General features: G+C 39.2%; 1 protein-coding gene across 1 annotated transcript; it reads left to right on the top strand.

Moving 5' to 3' along the window:
• The first annotated feature begins 15,735 nt into the window (after nt 1–15,735).
• On the top strand, nt 15,736–19,097 carry LOC141641419 (uncharacterized). The gene is made up of 6 exons (XM_074450079.1): nt 15,736–16,395; nt 16,484–16,750; nt 16,865–17,505; nt 17,602–17,779; nt 18,801–18,927; nt 19,084–19,097. The coding sequence occupies exons 1-6, from the start codon at nt 15,997–15,999 to the stop codon at nt 19,095–19,097; spliced, it is 1,626 nt and encodes a 541-aa protein (XP_074306180.1). The 5' UTR covers nt 15,736–15,996.
• Nucleotides 19,098–20,812: the final 1,715 nt, after the last annotated feature.

Here is a 20,812-nt window from a genome sequence, read left to right as displayed (position 1 = left end):
TGACATAAAATAAATAAATAAATAAATAAATAAATAAGAACTATCATATTTTGAGTATTAATTAGATTTAGTGTTTTAGGTAAATAAAAAAGATTCATAGAAAGTGCGGAAAGTGGGTAATGTGGTGGGGCCTTAGGTAAAGAAAACAAAAAAATTGAACTTTCAACTACAGGCTGACACGTCAACTCTGTAGTTGTACGTTTAATATAGGGTTATTTCATGGGAATAATCCAACCTATACCTATGATATATGATTCATGTGCACTAAATTTCCCTTCTTTTTTCATGCATTCCGACTCCTTTCGAGTCAGTTTTGTGTGCTTTGCCTTGTATTTTGTGCCCGATACCCGTGTCTATGATTATGTGTGCCCCTCTTGAAGGAATCAAGGCGATTATAGAGAAATCGGGGCAAGGAAGGCGTTTCAATGCTTAAGCATGAAGAAAAGGGAGGTAAAGAGCTGAAGTAGAGTTCTCTGCCGGCAGGCCGGCAGCCGGTCCACCGGCAGGGAACATTGCCTTAAGGAGAAGAGGAGAAAAGAAGCTGAGAGGTGTTCTCTACCGGCAGGCCGGCAGCCGGCCCACCGGCAGGGAACACATGCCCAACACTTCGCCATTTTTTGAAGTGTTTTTTTGGAGCAAATTAAGAAGATCTCGCTGCCGGCATAGGTAGCCGCCAGCCGGCCAACCGGTAGGCACTTCCCCAATGAAGAAAGAATTCAAGATTGAAGACTCTCTGCTGGCAGGCCGGCGGCCGGTCCACCGGCAGAGAGAACACAAGGTCTAAAATCTGACAGAGTTTGAAGATGTCGCTGCCGGCAAGCATAGCCGGCAGCCGGTCGGCCGGCACAGGACAACAAGCTGCGTAAATGGGCTTTACTCCCTCATTTCCTCTAATCCAATGAAAGACTATAAATACCCCCTCCCAAATTGAGTTGTGGACACAACCCTAGATCTAAAAACTTTCCTTAATTTATGAAATATTTCCCTAATCAAAGCACTAATCTTTCCTTAATCAATATTAATCATTTAGTAAAATTAGCTTAGTAGTAGTTATTGTCAATTGTTTACATTTGGTTATTGGGTTGTATTGGGAGATATTGAAGGATTCTGTTCATTAATTCAATCAAAGCAACCATTTTTACTCATTGTTGGTACATTTCTCTTCTTATTTACTTGTTTAATCAATTGTTTACATTTTAAAGTTGTCTTTTATCATTGTTAGAATTCATACCATGGCATCTCTTTTGATTGTTTGTTCCTCTTCATTTGTTTGTTTGAACCATTTGAATATGTGTGAGTAGAAATCCTTCTAAGGTTTAGGGGGAGTCTAAATGGAATTAATGGGCATGATTGTATGATTATTTGGGTCTTTCGTGAATTGTTTATCTTTCTTATCCATGCATACAAGGTGTTTGATGAATTGTGTGAGTGAAAGCACATGCCTTTCTTCATTATTGCTTAATTCCTCCATTGAATGAAAGTTTGTGGTGGTCTTGTTATTGTATGTTTAAGAGAAGTGTGATGTTTACTGAAAGTTAGTAGTCACCTTTAGGATAATAAAGACATTAATTGTTCATCCTAGGATAAACCCGCATCATTGACCCCTTAAGTCATCATGTTTGCCCTTAAACCATTTAGATGAACCCAAAAGCCCTAGTCCTTTAATCAATCGTATACACTTCATCTAAATCGCTTGCTTTAGTTAAATCTTGTAGTTTAAGTTTAAATCAACTCCTTTCATTTTTTACTAGACTAGACTCCTAATCAAACTAAGTAGAAACCCCTCCATCCTTGTGGTTCGACCCCGATTTATACTACTAAATTGGGTTATAAATATTGTTGGTGATAAGAAACTCGACACTACATACATCTTAATCATCAAATGGCGCCATTTTGGTATAGGGATTTGTCGTTGTTTCCCAATCAAAAACAATTTATAAAGAACTCAAATTAAGTAGTATAATTAGGGTGTCGAACACAAAGATGGCGGGGGTGTATACTTAGTCCGTTTAAGTCTCAATTTAGCCTAATAAATGAAGGAGGTTTGATTAATGGTAAACTAAGGTGCAATTAAATATAAAATTTAACTAAATAAGATTATAATTGATCAATATGAGAAAGACTAGAGCTTTCGGGTTCACTCGGGTTATTGGGCATGAAACAAGGCAAATATGGGAAATAGGTGATTCAAATAGTCAAGGAATTATGCCTAATGTCTTAGGACACCTAGAATTCATTAACCCACTTTCATGTGATTAACTAAAACTCGTCACACACATACACAAAGATCATCCAATAGTCTACACACCAAGATTGTTCATCCACTAGTATAGACACCAAGATAACCAAACATGTGAGAAAATACTCAAACTTTCATAGGAGCAATTCTACAAACACTTCATGTGCAAGAAAGTGACAACCATTAAAACACCCAAATCTATATGTTATCAACCCAAGTTCACACCCATTTACTACCCAAGATCCCCCTAAGCTCTAAATGAGGACTACTCACACATGTTTAGCAATGAAAATCCAACAATAAAATGGAACAAAATACAAACAAGTATGGTAAACATGATAAAGATAGAAACTTTGAATGAAAACAACAAGTAAAAAACAATAAATGTAAACTCTTGGAATTAATCTCTTGGAAATGTGGCCTGATGAAAAATGATTGCTTTCTAGATGGTTACTCCGGGTTCTTCCAAATCCCCATTCACCCGGAGGACCAAGAAAAGACGACCTTCACTTGTCCCATAGGTGTCTATGCATATCGTAGGATGCCATTCGGGCTTTGCAATGCGCCCGACACCTTCCAAAGGTGCATGATGGCAATCTTTTCGGACTTTCTAGAGAAAAGCATGGAGGTTTTCATGGACGATTTTAGAGTCCATGGGGGCTCATTTGATCATGGTCTTGTCAATTTGACTAATGTGTTGAAGAGATGTGAGGAGCACAACCTTGTCCTAAATTGGGAAAAATGTCATTTTATGGTAGAGGAGGGGGTTGTACTCGGTCACATTGTCTCTAGAAGGGGTATTGAGGTTGATGGTGCTAAGGTTGCCGTCATAGAAAACTTGTCACCTCCTTCCAATGTGAAGGGAGTGAGGAGTTTTCTAGGCCACACCGGATTCTATAGGCGTTTCATTAAATATTTTTCAAAGATAGCAAAACCATTAACTTCATTACTCCTCAAAGATGCCCCTTTTGTATTTAATGAACCTTGTCTTGAGGCTTTCCATAGGTTGAAGGAAGCATTGGTCACGGCTCCAATAATCCGGGCTCCGGATTGGAACCTCTCTTTCGAGATCATGTGCGATGCATCGGATTTCGCGGTTGGGGCGGTCCTAGGGCAAGTAGTTGACAAGAAACATCACGTCATATATTACACAAGCAAGACCCTTGACCAAACCCAATGCAACTATTCAACTACCGAGAAAGAGATGTTAGCAATCGTGCACGCCATTGAAAAATTCCGGCAATACTTGGTGGGTTCCAAAGTGGTGGTGTATACCGATCACACCGCTTTGAGTCAATTGATGGTGAAAAAGGATGCAAAACCGAGACTCTTGAGGTGGGTTCTATTACTTCAAGAGTTCGATTTGGAGATCAAGAACAAGGCCGGCACGAAAAATGTTGTTGCCGACCACCTATCAAGATTGACCGTTGAAGACCATGGAATTCAAGACAAGAGTTCACCAATCAATGAATGGCTAAGATAAGATAGCCTAATGAAAGTTAGCTTCAAAACTCCTTGGTTTGCGGATTTTGCAAATTACATTGTGAGTGGTTTCATACCGGATAAGATGGAACCAAGGGAAAGGAGGAAATTGAGACATAATGCCAAGCGGTATTTTTGGAATGATCCCCACTTGTTTCGCAAGTGTGGGGATGGAATGTTCCGGAGATGTGTTTCTAGAGAGGAAGGTGATACCCGTCGCTGTGAGTACCAAAGATAAAATTTATAATCTCCTATTAAGACTAACCTAGGCTAGTGGTAACAGGGTCGATCCGCAAGGAGGCAGTTGTAAATTTTAGTTGATTTATGTTCGGTCTGAAGTAACTAATATGGGGGTTGATTTGAATTGTTCTATAGCTAATAACAATAAAAGGAAAATAAACAAAAAATACGATTTAAACAGATAAAAGAAGGTTACTAGGATGGTCGGGTCATTATAGCTTCGGCGGCAGCAAATTGAGTCGGTCTAAATCAAACACAAGTAAGGCGGAAAATAAGAGGTCCTCTCGGTCCACTCCTAACAAATAGCATCTCTCGATCTCGCTATAGGTCCCTAATGTCACTAATACTAACTTTCGTCCTGAAAAGCGACTAATGGTCTAAACTATACCTATCTTTCGATCTTAGCACAGTTTAGTCGATTCAATTGACGGTCAAATAACCTTCCCTATCTTTCGATCTAATGGGTCGGTCACAAAATAGGTATCTAACTGGTCGCATGCATTCAATTTGTTAAATACGAGATTAAAACCAATTAAAACGAAGGACAACCTTACAAGGTCAGTCGATCGACCAACAATGTCAGTCGATCGACTGACACGCGGGTTCAGTCCGTGTTCAATCTAATGCCGCCTAGCCATAAATCGCCTACATCCTAGCACTAACTATTTAGCTACTCATGGTGAAGGTAAAAACAACAATAAAACTCATGACAATTACGGAATTCATACTTAAAATAAATAACAACGATGATGAAGCGATAATTGGCTTGGGAACACTAACTATCAATTCTATACTAACAATGGAAGTAAAACAATAAAACTGAAATTAGGGCAGAATGAATACCGAGATTAAAGAGGAAAGATTAAGAGCAAAGGCATAAATCCAATGTTAAAGTCGATAACCCAAAACCCTAACTCGAAATAGGCTAGAACTAAAAGTACTGTATTGTGATAGAAACTTAGATGAAAACTTGATATCTCTCTGAAAGGTTTTATGTTACGTTATATAGCAACCAACGCAACAATTATTTCCTAAACCTAAACTTCACGGGCTTCAAGATTGACGATCTCTAAATTCACGTCTGGAATAGAAAGCTAGTCGATCGACTGATAATGCTGGTCGATCGACTGGATGTCAGCAAACAGTAGCTTCTGGATCCCGAGCATTGGTCGATCGACTGATGGATCTAGTCGATCGACTGGCTGAGCTGCTAATTGACTTCTCTAAACTCGTGGACTCGTCTTTCGGGCCTTGGATTGCGCACCAAGCTCGTTCCTTAAGTGATTCCTTTACGTCATTTGCAATGCAGATTACTCGGGGGCGGATTTGGCTTGATTTCCCGTCGAATTCTTCACATTTCTGCAATAAAGTACAAAATACGGAAGTAGACGGAAATAGGGAGAAAAGCAGCAAATATTACATAAATGAGCTCTGAAATGCGTGTATAAAGAGATGTAAAACATCATATAAATGACACGCATCAGAAGGCTTGGAGATTGTTGAACGATTTCACAATTCCGCTTATGGGGGACACTTGGCCACCTCAAGAACTATTGCCAAGATCCTCCAAGGGGGATTTTATTGGCCCTCCATGTTTAAGGACATCCACTACTTGGTGAAATCGTGTGATGCATGCCAAAGGATTGGGAACTTTGGAAAGAGAAATGAGATGCCCCTCACCAACATATTGGAGATTGAGCTCTTTGATTGTTGAGGCATAGACTTCATGGGACCATTCCCCAATTCTTATGGAAATGAATACATCTTGGTGGCGGTGGACTACATGTCCAAATGGATTGAAGCGGTAGCCTCTCCCACCAATGATAGCAAGGTTGTGATAAAGCTTTTCAAGGGCACGATCTTTCCAAGATTCGGGACCCCAAGAGTAGTCATAAGTGATGGCGGATCACATTTCCGCAAAAGTACTTTCAAATCTCTACTTGAATCACATGGAGTGTGGCATAAAACCGGCCTTGCCTACCACCCTCAAACTAGTGGGCAAGTGGAGGTTTCTAACCGCCAAATCAAGGCCATATTTGAGAAAGTCACAAACAAGAGCCGGAAGGATTGGTCACAAAATCTTCCGGATGTGCTATGGGCATTGAGAACCGCCTACAAGACACCCCTTGGTACCACCTCCTATAAGCTTGTGTACGGTAAAGCTTGTCATTTGCCCATTGAGCTAGAACACAAGGCTTGGTGGGCTCTCAAGGAGATGAACTTTGAATTTGATGCCGCCAGAGAGGTGCGATTTCTCCAAATGAATGAGCTTGAAGAATTAAGGTTGGAAGCTTATGAGAGTTCCAAAATCTATAAAGACCAAACGAAGAAATGGCATGATGGCAAGATCACGGAGAAAGATATTAGTGTGGGAGACCTTGTTCTCCTTTTCAACTCCAAAGTTAAGGTGTTCCCGGGCAAGCTTAAATCAAGGTGGTCGGAACCCTTCAAGGTGATGCAAATTTTTCCTTATGGCGCATTTGAACTTTGGAGTGAGGAAGGGGGAACCTTTAGGGTCAATGGTCAACGCGTTAAGCGTTATTATGAGGGTAACAACAAAGGACTGATTAAGGTGCTCTACCTCGGGGAACCCCTTCCCGAGGAGAGGGCAAATTGAAATTTTTGAACAAGAAATGGTTTGGTGGAGTTCCACAAGAACCACCATTTGTACATAGCATGCATATAGTTAGGACTTGAGATAGTTTGGATTTACCATTCATGGCAAAATTTGAATCGCGAAGCGGGACCCTTAGCCTTACCCATAATCCCGACATGAGGCGTCGGTTTGAAAGCTGAAAACTCGCAAAAATGGGTAAGTGAAGGAGTCGGGAATTGACTTGATGAGTCAAAGGAGTAAAACAAGCTGAAAATGAAGCATTGTAACTTTGTGCCGGTGGACCAGCAGCGAGCTGTAAAATTTTTGAAGAAAAACAAGGAAAATGAGCTGATGAGAAGTCCCTGCCGGCAGGCCGGCAGAGAGATCCACAATGAATGAAAAAAGAAGAAAAAGTTGAAGGAAGGAAATCCTATGCCGGCAAGCCGGCCCACCGGCAGAGGAACCCACTACGTAGGAATAAAGGAGAAAAGACAAAGAGAAGGAATTCCCGACCGGCAGGCCGGCGGCCGGCTCACCGGCAGGGGATATGCTGCAGATGAAAATAGCGATTTGGGGGTGCTCTCTGCCGGTGCCCTGCACCGGCAGCGAGTTCAAAATTCTTTGAGGAAAATCGAATTTTATTGGAAATATGGGATGTGCTCCCTACCGGCAGACCGGCTGCCGGTTCGTCCACCGGCAGGGACACACAAATTCAGCAATAATAATACCCGAGACCCCCTATCTCCCTCATTCTTTTACCAATCTTTCTTCTCTCTTTTTCCTCCTTTCTACTCTCCATCACCACCAAAATACACCAAACACCATCAAATCTTAACCAACCTTTATCCATCACCCATCCAACCTTCATCCTCCATTAAACCATCACTCCTCCTTCCTTTTTCCACTTCCAAATCACCAAAAACCATGGCAAACAAGAGGACAAGGGCAGAAATGGCACTAGCACAACAAAGGTTAGTCGAGATGGCAACGTCCGACACCAACTCGGATCCCGACTTTCCGGATGTGGTATTTGCAACCCAAGCACAAAAAGGTAAATTCATCTTGTTTAAAAATTGCCCCTTACCCCGACTAGGTTCATTTTTCGACCGGCTATGAGGAATTTGGGTTTAGACACGGAGACTTTTGAATTGTTTAAAGGTGTTGGAATGAAGGGGTTGTATGATATGCATGCGGAAACTTATCCCCGCCTCACTTGGGAATTCCTTAGTAGTTTTTGCCTCGATAAACACCGGCAAACTCAAATGGTTGCCCAAATTCACTTCCGATTAATGAACCGGGACCACTCTATAACCCTTGCTAGATTGTGCCGAATTTTCGGTCTCTCAAATCCCACAAACTACAAGCCACCCGAGAATGCTCACTTTGCTAGGGTGTGGAAAGCCATTTCGGGGTTAGATGATCGAAATGGCGTCAAAAGACCGGAAATTGCTTGTCACAATGCCCCCATGAGAATATGGCATCGATTTGTGGGGGGCTCCATTTTTGCAACTCACGAGCCATGGGTATTCCGAGTCGTGGAGTTGGAGATTTTAGGGTCTTATTTGCTCACCGCCCCGACCCCCTACGAGATAAATGTGGGTCATCATTTGGCCCTTTACTTGAGCAAGCTTGCTATGTCTCCGGGGTAAAAAGTCCCTCTCCATGTGGGTGACCTCATCACCCGAATTGCTAAGTGTCTCGATAACCCGGTGGACTTGACCAACTTGAGGTGGATCCGGGGGGAAAGCTACATCACAAAGGATTGGATAACAAAAAAGCTTGAGTGGATTAAAACCAATCCTTTTGATGGGATCGACTATTGGCAAGTGCAAAAGAAAAATTCGGTCCCAATTCCCAACGCCTCTAAATTTAAGATCAAGCCCGGTGAAGCCTCATACCTCCTTGAGATTGAAGAGGATGCCGACGAAACCCAACCTCCCCCGGTGCAACCAATTACCTATGGTAGGGACAACCGGAGAGAAACTCCTTCTAGTCTCCACTACTCCATGCCCTCCTCATCTTTCCAACCACCACCCTTCCAACCTCAACCATGGGGGGGGGGGGGGGCAACTTCGGTGAGGGCTCTTCTAGCCATGTTCCTCCTCCCCCGCCAACACTACACGCCGATTTGATTACCTTCATGAATGACATGCAGTTGGGTTTGCAAACCGCCGCTAGTGAGAGGCGAGGAATTGAACAACGCTTAGACCAGACTTACTACGACAACTTAGTGGGTCAATTTCCGGTTTACGACGATTACATGAGGAGGAACTACGAGCATCCTTCCCACCTCCACCCTTCATATTACCTTGAGCCGGATGGTGGATACCATAGCAAGGGGACATTTGTCTATGCCGACATCAACCTTTGGCCGAATTACTTTGCCGCCCCGGTTTTCCCCCCTCCCACCTCTCAAGGGGATGGGCATGATGCTCAGTGGTTTGGAGATGCACCTACCATTTTCGGCAACCCCGAGGTTGGAAGTGGTTCAGGAGGGGGCACGTGAGCCTTTATCGAGCCCACTTGGGATTTGGCGACTCCTCCGGTCCTATGAACACCGACGACTTCCTTAGAGAGTCCGAGTTCGGCACCGGGGAAGATGATGATGATGATGAGGACAACGAGTCCTAGACGGCCTCACACTTGGCCATCTCCGCTCCCTTTCAATCCAAATGTCAAGTATGATCCCCTACAATCCAAACTTCTCATTCATATTTCCATTTTGCATGCATTTAGTTAGTTGTATAATATGTAGAATAGAATCATGTAGTTGCATTCATTTAGGCTTGCATTAGATTTCAATCTTGTAATATATTGTCACATTTAGGAATTGCATCCATTTAGCATAGTTGCATTGTTATTTCAATATTGCATATAGATTAGATCATGCATTGCATATCTATAAAAAAAGCACAAAAAAAAATTGAAACATTGAAAAACACAAAAACATGTTCTTTTATTTCTCTACATGCCCTCCCATGTTTATAAATAAGTGTGGGGAGGGCCTAAATAAATAAGTGTGGGGAGGAAATTCATATATTTAAAAACACCAAAATCATGTCCTTTTCATTTTCAAAAACAAAAATACCAAAAATATGTTATTTTCTTTTCAAAAATTAAAAATACAAAAATATGTTCATTTCTTTTTACTACTTCACTCCCTATGCTTTTGTCCATTGAAGATAATGCACATTTTAAGTGTGGGGAGGGAAATATCCACTCTTGTGAATATTTGTATATATTTGTAAATACTTGTAAATTTGATAAAATTGAAAAACATTCCATAAAAATTAAAAAATTTCAGAAAAAATACAAAAACATTTGCATTGTATATATATGTTTTGTCTAACCTTTGGCATAGCGCATTGACCATTTGAGGCAAAAAGGAGCTAGAAGACCGCTTGGTATAATCCTTCCTATCTCTTACTCCTTTTACTATTCTTTCTTTTTGGAATCTTGGATATTTTGAAGGAGAATGGGAACTTTGTTGCCTTGGGTGTCTCCTTGGAAGACCTGTGGATTGTTTGGTGTTGATGTGTGCTGCTAGGATTAAACATTGGTTACACGTTTATTTCCATGTTCTTTCGATTCCCGCATGCATTTTGTCACATGTGCATATGTGTTGTTGTTAGACTTAGTCGCACTTAGTTTGTAAATGTTTTGCATAAGCATGGTCGAGGAAGGGAACCAAGTACCCCCATGATGAGATATATTTCCAATTGTGCCTTTCCCCTCCCCGTGACTTGCACCCGTGACCTCTTACTTAGCCGAGGGAGGTGGGCTTGACCAATGAGTTTAGACCGATCTTGTGAGACCTAAGATCGTAGACTAGACCTAGGGCTCGACTTAGCCACTCAAAGGTAAGGGTAGAGCCTCCTAGGATGGGTACATTCATACCCCACCCCCATCTAGGTTTGAGAGTAGGCCTACTCGCGAGGCGTGTCACATCAAGACGCATAAGTGTGTCATTTCGTCCTTAGACCGTGAATTGCATTTCATTTTTGTGCACATGTTATGAAACAAAATCCGTTTGTATGAACCTCATATAGCCAAATTAGCTTAGTTTCGTCCCTTGCATTGATTTCCTCTTTTGATTCACCCCTCTGAGCCTTAGCCTATTCCTTTTGGCATACCCACTAAAAGAGCTACATCCCAAAATCACCCCTCCTTGATCAAGAATGGGTCGTGATTTGTAGAAGTGTCTAAGTGGTGGAGTCGGAATTTAGTGATGGACGAAGTACAAGTCCATTGGGTCAAAATTTAGTCTACATTTGGTGTTGTATATAAATAAGAGGTTGAAATATTGTAATGAAAAACGAAATAGAAAATTGAAAAAGTTTTGAAAAAGCCAACAAAGAAGATAGCTTGTGATTGTAAATATTGTGTTAGGAAAAGAAAAGAAAAAAGAAAAGAGCATGCAACACCCATCCTCATCATTAAAGGGGTAGAAAAACCCGTTGCATTAATAAGTGGTCAATGATGTTTTTCCAAATGAGTCGGGTTTACACATTTTTTTTTACATTAGCTTAAGTCTTGAGCTATTTGTTACGGTGTGACCGTTATTACTTTGTTGTAATAAAGACCATTTTGAAAGGTTTGTAATGGGTCTTGATTTTTCCAAGTTAAGTCGGGCTTTTGCAATTTTTGCACGATTTCATTGAATCGATGTTAGGGCATAGACGTGTCTTAGTTGTTGTAATAAAGAGTCGGATGAAGGGTAGCACGATCATTCTTGATATTGAACTCCACGTTTATCCAAATGGTGCTTGCACCAATCCCGTTTCGTCCTTCTCCCTAGCCCCGTTACAACCCTTGTTTCATATTGTGTGCATTGTACCATTGTTTGTATTTTATTGGACATAGGACAGCCTTACACATTAGATTGCAGGCACATTCTCGCTAGTCAAGTTAGGAGAGTGACTTTGGTTACTATGTGTCACAAAAATCACCTTGTTCTTTCATTGAGTGACGAGTGAAAACAGTGAGGATGTCGTTGGCCTAGGTCCCCTTAGTCATGGGTCTTTTGGTTGAATCTCGTGTCGGTTTTGTAATTCTCGGCGGACTTGCCTACTTCCCCTTACCCCGCTCTTGAATGTGTTTCTTGAGTATTGGTCACACTAGGGTTGCTTTAGCCATGCTTAGGGGGTTGGCACCTCCGTTGGAACTTCTGAGACGGTACTCCCGACCAAGACCGTGTTTTGTTGCTTGAAAATCCGGCCGCTTAGATGAGGAAAGTGGACCATTTTTGTTAGATGCATTCTATTGCTTGATTATGTGCTTTCATGATGGATGCATCACAATTTTGTAGCAAGACCCAACTTGCCTTGCAATAGGGCACTTTTCCCTCTTGAGTGCCAAATTGTGAGTTGAAGGGGCGTTGAGTGCGCTAATTCTCATTCGGATATTATTAGTTAGAATAAGCTAAGTGGTGCTTATAGCGTGCATTCACTTTGATACTTCTCATACTTACTCGAGGACGAGTAAAGTTCAAGTGTGGGGAGATTTGATATATGATTCATGTGCACTAAATTTCCCTTCTTCTTTCATGCATTCCGACTCCTTTCGAGTCGGTTTTGTGTGCATTGCCTTGCATTTTGTGGCCGATACCCGTGTCTATGATTATGTGTGCCCCTCTTGCAGGAATCAAGGCGATTATAGAGAAATCAGGGCAAGGATGGCGTTTTAATACTTAAGCATGAAGAAAAGGGAGGTAAAGAGCTGAAGCAGAGTTCTCTGCCGACAGGCCGGCAGCCGGTCCACCGGCAGGGAACATTGCCTTAAGGAGAAGAGGAGAAAATAAGCCGAGAGGTGTTCTCTGCCGGCAAGCCGGCAACCGGCAGGGAACACATGCCCAACACTTAGGCATTTTTTGAAGTGTTTTTTGGAGCAAATTAAGAAGATCTCGCTGCCGGCATAGGTAGCCGGCAGCCGGCCAACCGGTAGGCACTTCCCCAATGAAGAAAGAATTCAAGATTAAAGACTCTCTGCCGGCAGGCCGGCGACCGGTCCAGCGGCAGAGAGAACACCAGGTCTAAAATCTGACAGAGTTTGAAGATGTCGCTGCCGGCAAGCATAGCCGGCAGCCGGCCTGCCGGCACAGGACAACAAGCTGCGTAAATGGGCTTTTCTCCCTCATGTCCTCTAATCCAATGAAAGACTATAAATACCCCCTCCCAAATTGAGTTGTGGACAGAACCCTAGATCTAAAAACTTTCCTTAATTTATGCAATATTTCCCTAATCAAAGAACTAATCTTTCCTTAATCAATATTTAATCATTTAGTAAAATTAGCTTAGTAGTAGTTATTGTCAATTGTTTACATTTGGTTATTGGGATGTATTGGGAGATATTGAAGGATTCTGTTCATTAATTCAATCAAAGCAACCATCTTTACTCATTGTTGGTACATTTCTCTTCTTATTTACTTGTTTAATCAATTGTTTACATTTTAAAGTTGTCTTTTATCATTGTTGGAATTCATAGCATGACATCTCTTTTAATTGTTTGTTCCTCTTCATTTGTTTGTTTGAACCATTTGAATATGTGTGAGTAGAAATCCTTCTAGGGTTTAGGGGGAGTCTAAATGGAATTAATGGGCATGATTGTATGATTATTTGGGTCTTTGGTGAATTGTTTATCTTTCTTATCCATGCACACAAGGTGTTTGATGAATTGTGTGAGTGAAAGCACATGTCTTTCTTCATTATTGCTTAATTCCTCCATTGAATGAAAGTTTATGGTGGTCTTGTTATTGTATGTTTAAGAGAAGTGTGATGTTTACTGAAAGTTAGTAGTCACCTTTAGGATAATAAAGACATTAATTGTTCATCCTAGGATAAACCCGCATCATTGACCCCTTAAGTCATCATGTTTGCCCTTAAACCATTTAGATGAACCCAAAAGCCCTAGTCCTTTAATCAATCGTATACACTTCATCTAAATCGCTTGCTTTAGTTAAATCTTGTAGTTTAAGTTTAAATCAACTCCTTTCATTTTTTACTAGACTAGACTCCTAATCAAACTAAGTAGAAACCCCTCCATCCTTGTGGTTCGACCCCGATTTATACTACTAAATTGGGTTATAAATATTGTTGGTGATAAGAAACTCGACACTACATACATCTTAATCATCAAATGGCGCCATTTTGGTATAGGGATTTGTCGTTGTTTCCCAATCAAAAACAATTTATAAAGAACTCAAATTAAGTAGTATAATTAGGGTGTCGAACACAAAGATGGCGGGGGTGTATACTTAGTCCGTTTAAGTCTCAATTTAGCCTAATAAATGAAGGAGGTTTGATTAATGGTAAACTAAGGTGCAATTAAATATAAAATTTAACTAAATAAGATTATAATTGATCAATATGAGAAAGACTAGAGCTTTCGGGTTCACTCGGGTTATTGGGCATGAAACAAGGCAAATATGGGAAATAGGTGATTCAAATAGTCAAGGAATTATGCCTAATGTCTTAGGACACCTAGAATTCATTAACCCACTTTCATGTGATTAACTAAAACTCGTCACACACATACACAAAGATCATCCAATAGTCTACACACCAAGATTGTTCATCCACTAGTATAGACACCAAGATAACCAAACATGTGAGAAAATACTCAAACTTTCATAGGAGCAATTCTACAAACACTTCATGTGCAAGAAAGTGACAACCATTAAAACACCCAAATCTATATGTTATCAACCCAAGTTCACACCCATTTACTACCCAAGATCCCCCTAAGCTCTAAATGAGGACTACTCACACATGTTTAGCAATGAAAATCCAACAATAAAATGGAACAAAATACAAACAAGTATGGTAAACATGATAAAGATAGAAACTTTGAATGAAAACAACAAGTAAAAAACAATAAATGTAAACTAATGAAGTAATTGAAAATAAAAGATGAGAATTGTACCAACAAAGAGGAAAGGAACAAACTTGGATAATAATGGAAGATGAATTTCTTCTTGTCTTCCAAATACAACCCAAATGACTAAATGTAAACTATTGGAAATGGAAGAAGTTGAATGAACAAAAGAAGAATTAAACTAATAATTAAAGAAAGATTACAACTTTTTATTGAATGGAAATTGAGAGAGGAAATATTAGGGTTCTACAATATTTAGAGAAAGATGAACTAACTAGTCTAATTTTCTAGTCTAATTGATGGTAAAAGTGAGGTTTAGTGTGTTGTAATGTGGTAGTCTTTTATACTATACTAATACTAATACTAATACTAATACTAATACTAATAATACTAATAATAATAATAATAATAATAATAATAATAATAATAATAATAATAATAATAATAATAATAATAATAATAAGATTTTGGATCATATGAGAATGGCACAAGCGTGAGAACGGTGAGAACGCGCGTCAGTCGTTGGATCTTGTCTGACGCGGCTAATCTAAGGGCCTATAACGCGCGCTCCTTTACCAAAACTTGAGGGCTTTGTCTTTCTTTTTCCCTGAAATTTACCTCGCGCTTCTTCGTTAATCTTTCAACCATGGATTCCGACCTTCTTTGTTAAGCTTTCAACTATTTCTCTCTCCTTATTCTCTGTAGAGTTGCATTTTCGTCTTTTTGTTGGATTTTCTCTTACCTATTTCGTCATGAAGGTATATACCGTTTAGCTTCAAGCTTTTTTCGATTTCGTCCTTAATTTATTTAGTCCGTTTTATGTAACTCTACTGTAACCTAAATTAATGTTTCTTATGTTCATTTTGCCAGATTATTCATTTATTGATGAATTTTGAGTTCAGTATTGTTGTTAAAATCGAAATTTGCGTTTTTATTTGCATGCTATCGGAATTTGTATTTGTCGCATTGTTTGTTGATTTCGTAACTTGCTTATACATTTCGATTTGTTTGTTGTTTTTTAGTTTGATCTAATTTGTGTTTTTTTGGATTTTTGTTGAATTTTAAGTACTTTTAATGTAAGTAGCATCAATTTAAGACCACATGCAAAAGGTCATAATTGCGTGCACATTATTGTTGTAGATCATGCACATTTCAATAAAACTGATAGGACATTTCTTCGTGAAACGTGTACAACACAACACAAATCATTAATATTACATGCAAAACTACTTTCAGTTATTGAAGCGCAAAGGCGATCCTGGAACTGTTACACGCCGTATTTCTCCGAGGTTGAACAACCTCAGTCCTACTGTTGATGATCCTACTCCAACGTTCTCCCGTATTACCACCCGGATGTCACCTAAAATTTTTGTTGATGTCGTTCGACACCTTGATTACAATCAATGGTGTGCTCTGGAAGAGATTGGTTTTTCTTCATTGTTCTGGCTAAGGGTTACAAGGCTTCCTTTACGCCTTGGTTATTGGTTAATTGAGAACTACAACCCGTATTCGGATTTCATCATTCTACCTGATAAACAGCGCTTTCGTGTTTTTGCTTCTTGTATTCATGATGCTGTTGGCCTTCCAATTGGAGGAAAACCTATTTTACTTTCATGCTGTAGTGACAAAGATGCAGAATGTGATGCGTTTTACGGGCATTGGAAAGCTCAATTTCATGTTGATGGTCAAGTGGATATCAAGACCCTTGCAGAGCATATTATTTTTTCATGATGATTACAGTGATCAATTTAAGATTAATTTTGTGGTGCTTGCTGTGTCTTGGTTAATGCGCAACAATCAGAAGTCGTTCGTCAATCACCATGTACTAAAATCGCTGAGGAATGTGTCTGCCATTGGTCAGCTTGATTGGTGTCAATTTGTCATGGAGAGTTTGCGGTATAACACAAAGGATTGGGTCAAGAAGGGGAAGAAGAATCACTTTGGTGGACCTCTCCTGTTTCTAATGGTACAAATCTTCTGGGTTACATTTATTGTTAGTTATTATGGTTTTAAAACCTGCCATTTTCCAGTCATAATCTTGTTTTTACTTGCAGCTTGTTTATGTTGACCGTGTTGTCCATGAAAAACGATTCGTAGAAAGAGATTACTATACTCTTTTGAATTGGACATCTCTGCGCACTTTTCTCAAGGGAAAAGCAGAGATGGAAGTCGGTCGATTTGGTCTTGGTCGTGTAAAAGGTCGACCGATGGAAAGAATTAGATTTTCTAATCCATGTAGACAAGTGGTTGAAAAAATGCGGAGAGTGTCGAGGGATGTTAGTACTGATACAAAATCTCCAATTTCGTACTCGTCTCCGGAGGTATATCCATTGATTCTCGAAGTATTCACTATTCCTTTTCAAGATTCACTTCGAAATATTTTCTTTGTACCTTCATAGTACTAAAGATGTACCTTTATACTGTGCCTTGTCCAGGAGTTTGCAGATGACTACACTGCTTCAGCAAAGAGAGTCATGGAAGATATGGTTGTGTTAGATGAGAAATACGCGGTTGGTTTGCAATGTTTCCCAGGTGAAGAGTGTGTCAAACAGGCCCATTCAGCAACTGAATTTGTATATTTGACATATGGTGGTGGTACCGAAGATGTGTCGTGTGCACCGCCGTGGGAATCCAGCACACTGGATGAGGATGAACAGTTTATTGCCGTAGCAAATGCAGCTGAGAAAGCGTACAAATTGAAACTTGCTCGTGCTAAACACAGAGAAAAATGTGCTAAGTGGAGAAACTCATCCGTACCTGTCACTGGTGAATTTTCGTTCGATTTAGGGTTGGAGAAAGACTTTGCTGAGAGTGAGGCAAGGTTAGCCGCAGCTAAAGAGGTTAAACGGGATCGCCCTATTACTGGTGAATCTTCTTCAGCTACCAAAAGGGTTCATTTCATGGCAAGTCCTTCTTATATACCTCTATCCAGCAACAAGCAAAAGTCATCTCGTTTTGATCCGCTGTTTTCTGCTATCCAAGATGACACTAATGTGTTAACACCTCTTAATGCGGTGCACTTTCAAGTGGCTGAATATGTTTTCAGTGACCGGGGCACTAACAATCGTCGTTCAAGGTAATCTAAAATGTGTACTTGCTAAATTACCATTTTGTGTATGTCATTTTCACTGTTTCACACATGACAAGTAATTTGTTATATTTTTTGCTCTAGTGAGCACTTATATTCGTACAAGACTTATTTTGCAACGCGAATGCATTTGTGGTCATTAAAGCCGTCTAAACATGTTTCGAGTGTTGTAATTGATTGTTGGTCATCATATTCGAATTGTAAAGAGGAAAAAAATAATCTTGGTACTCCGAAGCGGTTCTTTTTTACCACGCTTGTGCATGTAAGTACATTTACATACACTCTTAAATGCTGTGTGTAATATGTATTTTGAAATATTATACTTCCCTCTTTCGTCACTTTCCCATGCAGTCTGTATTAGCGAAACCCAGCCTAGGTTTAAGTGATGAAAAAATTTATGAATTATTCGAGGCTCGTGTAAAAATGGAGTTGCAGCTTTTCCCGGGAATAGACATAACTTCAATCGCACTCGTAAGTTGTTATTGTTTGCTTGAAATACTTTGCAATTTTCTTTGCCATTGTTGTATTGCATTTTTAAAAAATTGAGACATACTATTATCGCATAAGTCCTTTCTTTTTTTGTTTAATTCCAACTACTAAACTCATTTGAACCTCAACTTGTATATACCCATTTTATATTAAAAAAGTTCAGATTAGGCCAAATTAGGATAAATGGCCATTTAACACAATGTTAATGCTATAATTTCTCAATGTACTTTCTAAGCGTACTAAATTTACTTTTTAAACATTTACAATGTTAATGTTGTAATTTCTCAATGTAGGGAATATCTAATATGCATGAGCAGTTGCAACTATATGCACACGTTGGGAACATAGACCATGAGTCATACTATCATTCCATGTCTGCATTCTGCTTTTGTTTTATTTCAACTGTTTGAGTCAAAGGGAATTTTCTTTGCGTTTGTATTAAATGAGGTCACTTTATATTGCAATGTACCGTTCTCATTTTTTACATGTGCCTCATGCTTAGTTAAAATGTACCCTTCGAAGAGTTTGACTGTACTTATGGTTGTACGTCATTTGTTTTGTAATTTCAGTTTTTTTCCCAATTGTACACGAGAAACACTTTTTCTTATACGTGGTTGACCTGGTGGGGAAGCGTTTCGTCATTCTTGACAACTCACTCTCAGATGAAGACGCCATCAAGAAATATGGTGTATCTCCACTGTTAACAGTATGTTTGAGTTTGACACATTCTTGTTGTTCTATTGAATTGGGACTATTAGTCGCGCTTAACACTGGTTTAAAATGTTTTGTCATAGATTGATGCTCTTGGAAGGTTTTTGGGTGAGAACCCAAAAACTTCTAACTCTAGCAACGTTGTGTTGGCTATGGATCCCATTGTTGCAAAGCTTAGTTGGAGAAATAATTACAATGTTGATGATTGTGGTATATACACAATGAGACACATGGAAACATTTATGGAATTAATCTCTTGGAAATGTGGCCTGATGAAAAATGATGTGAGTGTTGGTTCTTATTTTAAAGAAATTCATGTTCATTGTGTTTTGCCTATCTTGTTAATTGTTGGCTTCTGTTTTGCAGTGGAGCGTGCTTAAAGTGTTACGATACAAATATCTATGCACATTACTTATGTTCGACCACAACGATTGCCGTGAAACTGTCGCTGATCATGCGAAGAAGGGTCATTTCTCTAAAGCTAGTGATTACATTTAATGTTCAAATATTATCTACGCAGCACGTTAGAATTTGTCTGATGACATCCCTGTTCATATAGTATGATGTTTTAAATTCTAGTGTACGTAGTATGTGTAATGATTTGCAATTGCATAAGCAAAATGTTGAATTTGTGAACCAATGTTTAGTTGCACTTAATTAAAGTACTTCTTTGTCTATTTTTGGCGTGCTATTTACTTGAACGTTATTATCTCCTTGAATAGCGACTTATGATGTACTGAAATAGCAAAATAATATAATTTATATTTCAGGTCTGCTTTTAAATCTCTTTTGTAAAACAGTACATGCACATTATGAACATACATAATGGACATTTGAATTAAATTGAAAGCATATTTATTTCTATTATACATTGAAAACAGGAAAATAGGTCTAAAATCACGTCAAAGATCTATCTATAGCGACATCATAATCTAAGTATATGAATGAACTTTTGAAGTTTTCTATCTTATTAAACGATCACATGCATTACAATTTAATTAATGTTTCATGTTCTTTTTAAAATAATTTAATGTACCTTTAAATATAATATAATGTACATTTTCCAAATAGTGCTTAATGATATTTTAGTTTCACCTAATTATCAGAAAATGCACATTATGAATATAGATAATGGACATTTTAATTAATCTGTTTACATAAATTACATAATATATACAGTGTAAACATGAAAACCTGTTTAATAAACTGTCAAAGATCTATTTTAAATCCCTTCCCAAAAAATGGGTTCACTCGCCCCTTGTTGGGTGTCTTTTGGTCTTGCGGCTATACAAACCACACATAAGGGAAAGGGTTTAGAGTTGGATTAGGTGGATTCGCGGTAGCGGTCTGGCTAATGCAACCCTAAACGCTTTCCCGTCCCGTTTTAGGATACCCGACCCCCTAGTTTTAATCCCGTCCCCAAAAAGGGTTTAGTCGCCCCCTCTAGGCTGTCTTTTAGTCTTGCGGCCGTTCATAATCCAACCCTAAACCCTTTCCCATGCCGTTTTAGGATACTTGGCCCCTTAGTTTTAATCCCGTCCCCAAAAAGCGTTCACTCGCCCCCTCTAGGGTGTCTTTCGATCTTGTGGCCGTTCGTAATCCAACAACTTGAGCTAATTTGTACATTATGAATGTCGAAAAAGTACATTTAGAACTTTTAGAAAATACATTGACAAATTATAACATTACCATTGTGTTAAATGGCCATATATCCTAATTTGACCTAATCTGAAGTTTTTAAGTATAAAATGGGTATATAAAAGTAGAGGTTCAAACGGTTCTAGCAGTTGGAATAAACAAAAAAAGAAAAAAAAAAGAATGGACTTATGGCATTATAGTATGACCCAATTTTTAAAAAAAATACCGCCACTTTAAACTTCTTCTCTTTAACATCTTACTACTTTTTGATAAACCTGTCAATTAAATTGTACCTGCACGTTTTCTCATTCTCAGATCATTCACTTACTCTTATCGCTCTCTATCGGAATGAAGGTTATACTCTTTGCCTTTAATTATTTGCTAAAAACAACTGTGTTTACTTTTCATCTGCTTCGAATTTTACAGAGTTTCCTTAGCTATTAATGTTCGAAGATGT

The sequence above is a fragment of the Silene latifolia genome, chromosome 2, assembly GCF_048544455.1.
Source record: "Silene latifolia isolate original U9 population chromosome 2, ASM4854445v1, whole genome shotgun sequence".
Taxonomy (NCBI): domain Eukaryota; kingdom Viridiplantae; phylum Streptophyta; class Magnoliopsida; order Caryophyllales; family Caryophyllaceae; genus Silene; species Silene latifolia.
This window is presented reverse-complemented; position numbering and strand designations above follow the sequence as displayed.

Coding starts and splice junctions, on each gene's coding strand:
- LOC141641419 (XM_074450079.1), top strand. CDS start 15,997: ATGATGCTGTTGGCCTTCCAATTGGAGGAAAACCTATTTTACTTTCAT. Junction 16,396..16,483: donor GACCTCTCCTGTTTCTAATG/GTACAAATCTTC, acceptor TTTTACTTGCAG/CTTGTTTATGTTGACCGTGT. Junction 17,780..18,800: donor TTTTTACCACGCTTGTGCAT/GTAAGTACATTT, acceptor GTTTTGTCATAG/ATTGATGCTCTTGGAAGGTT.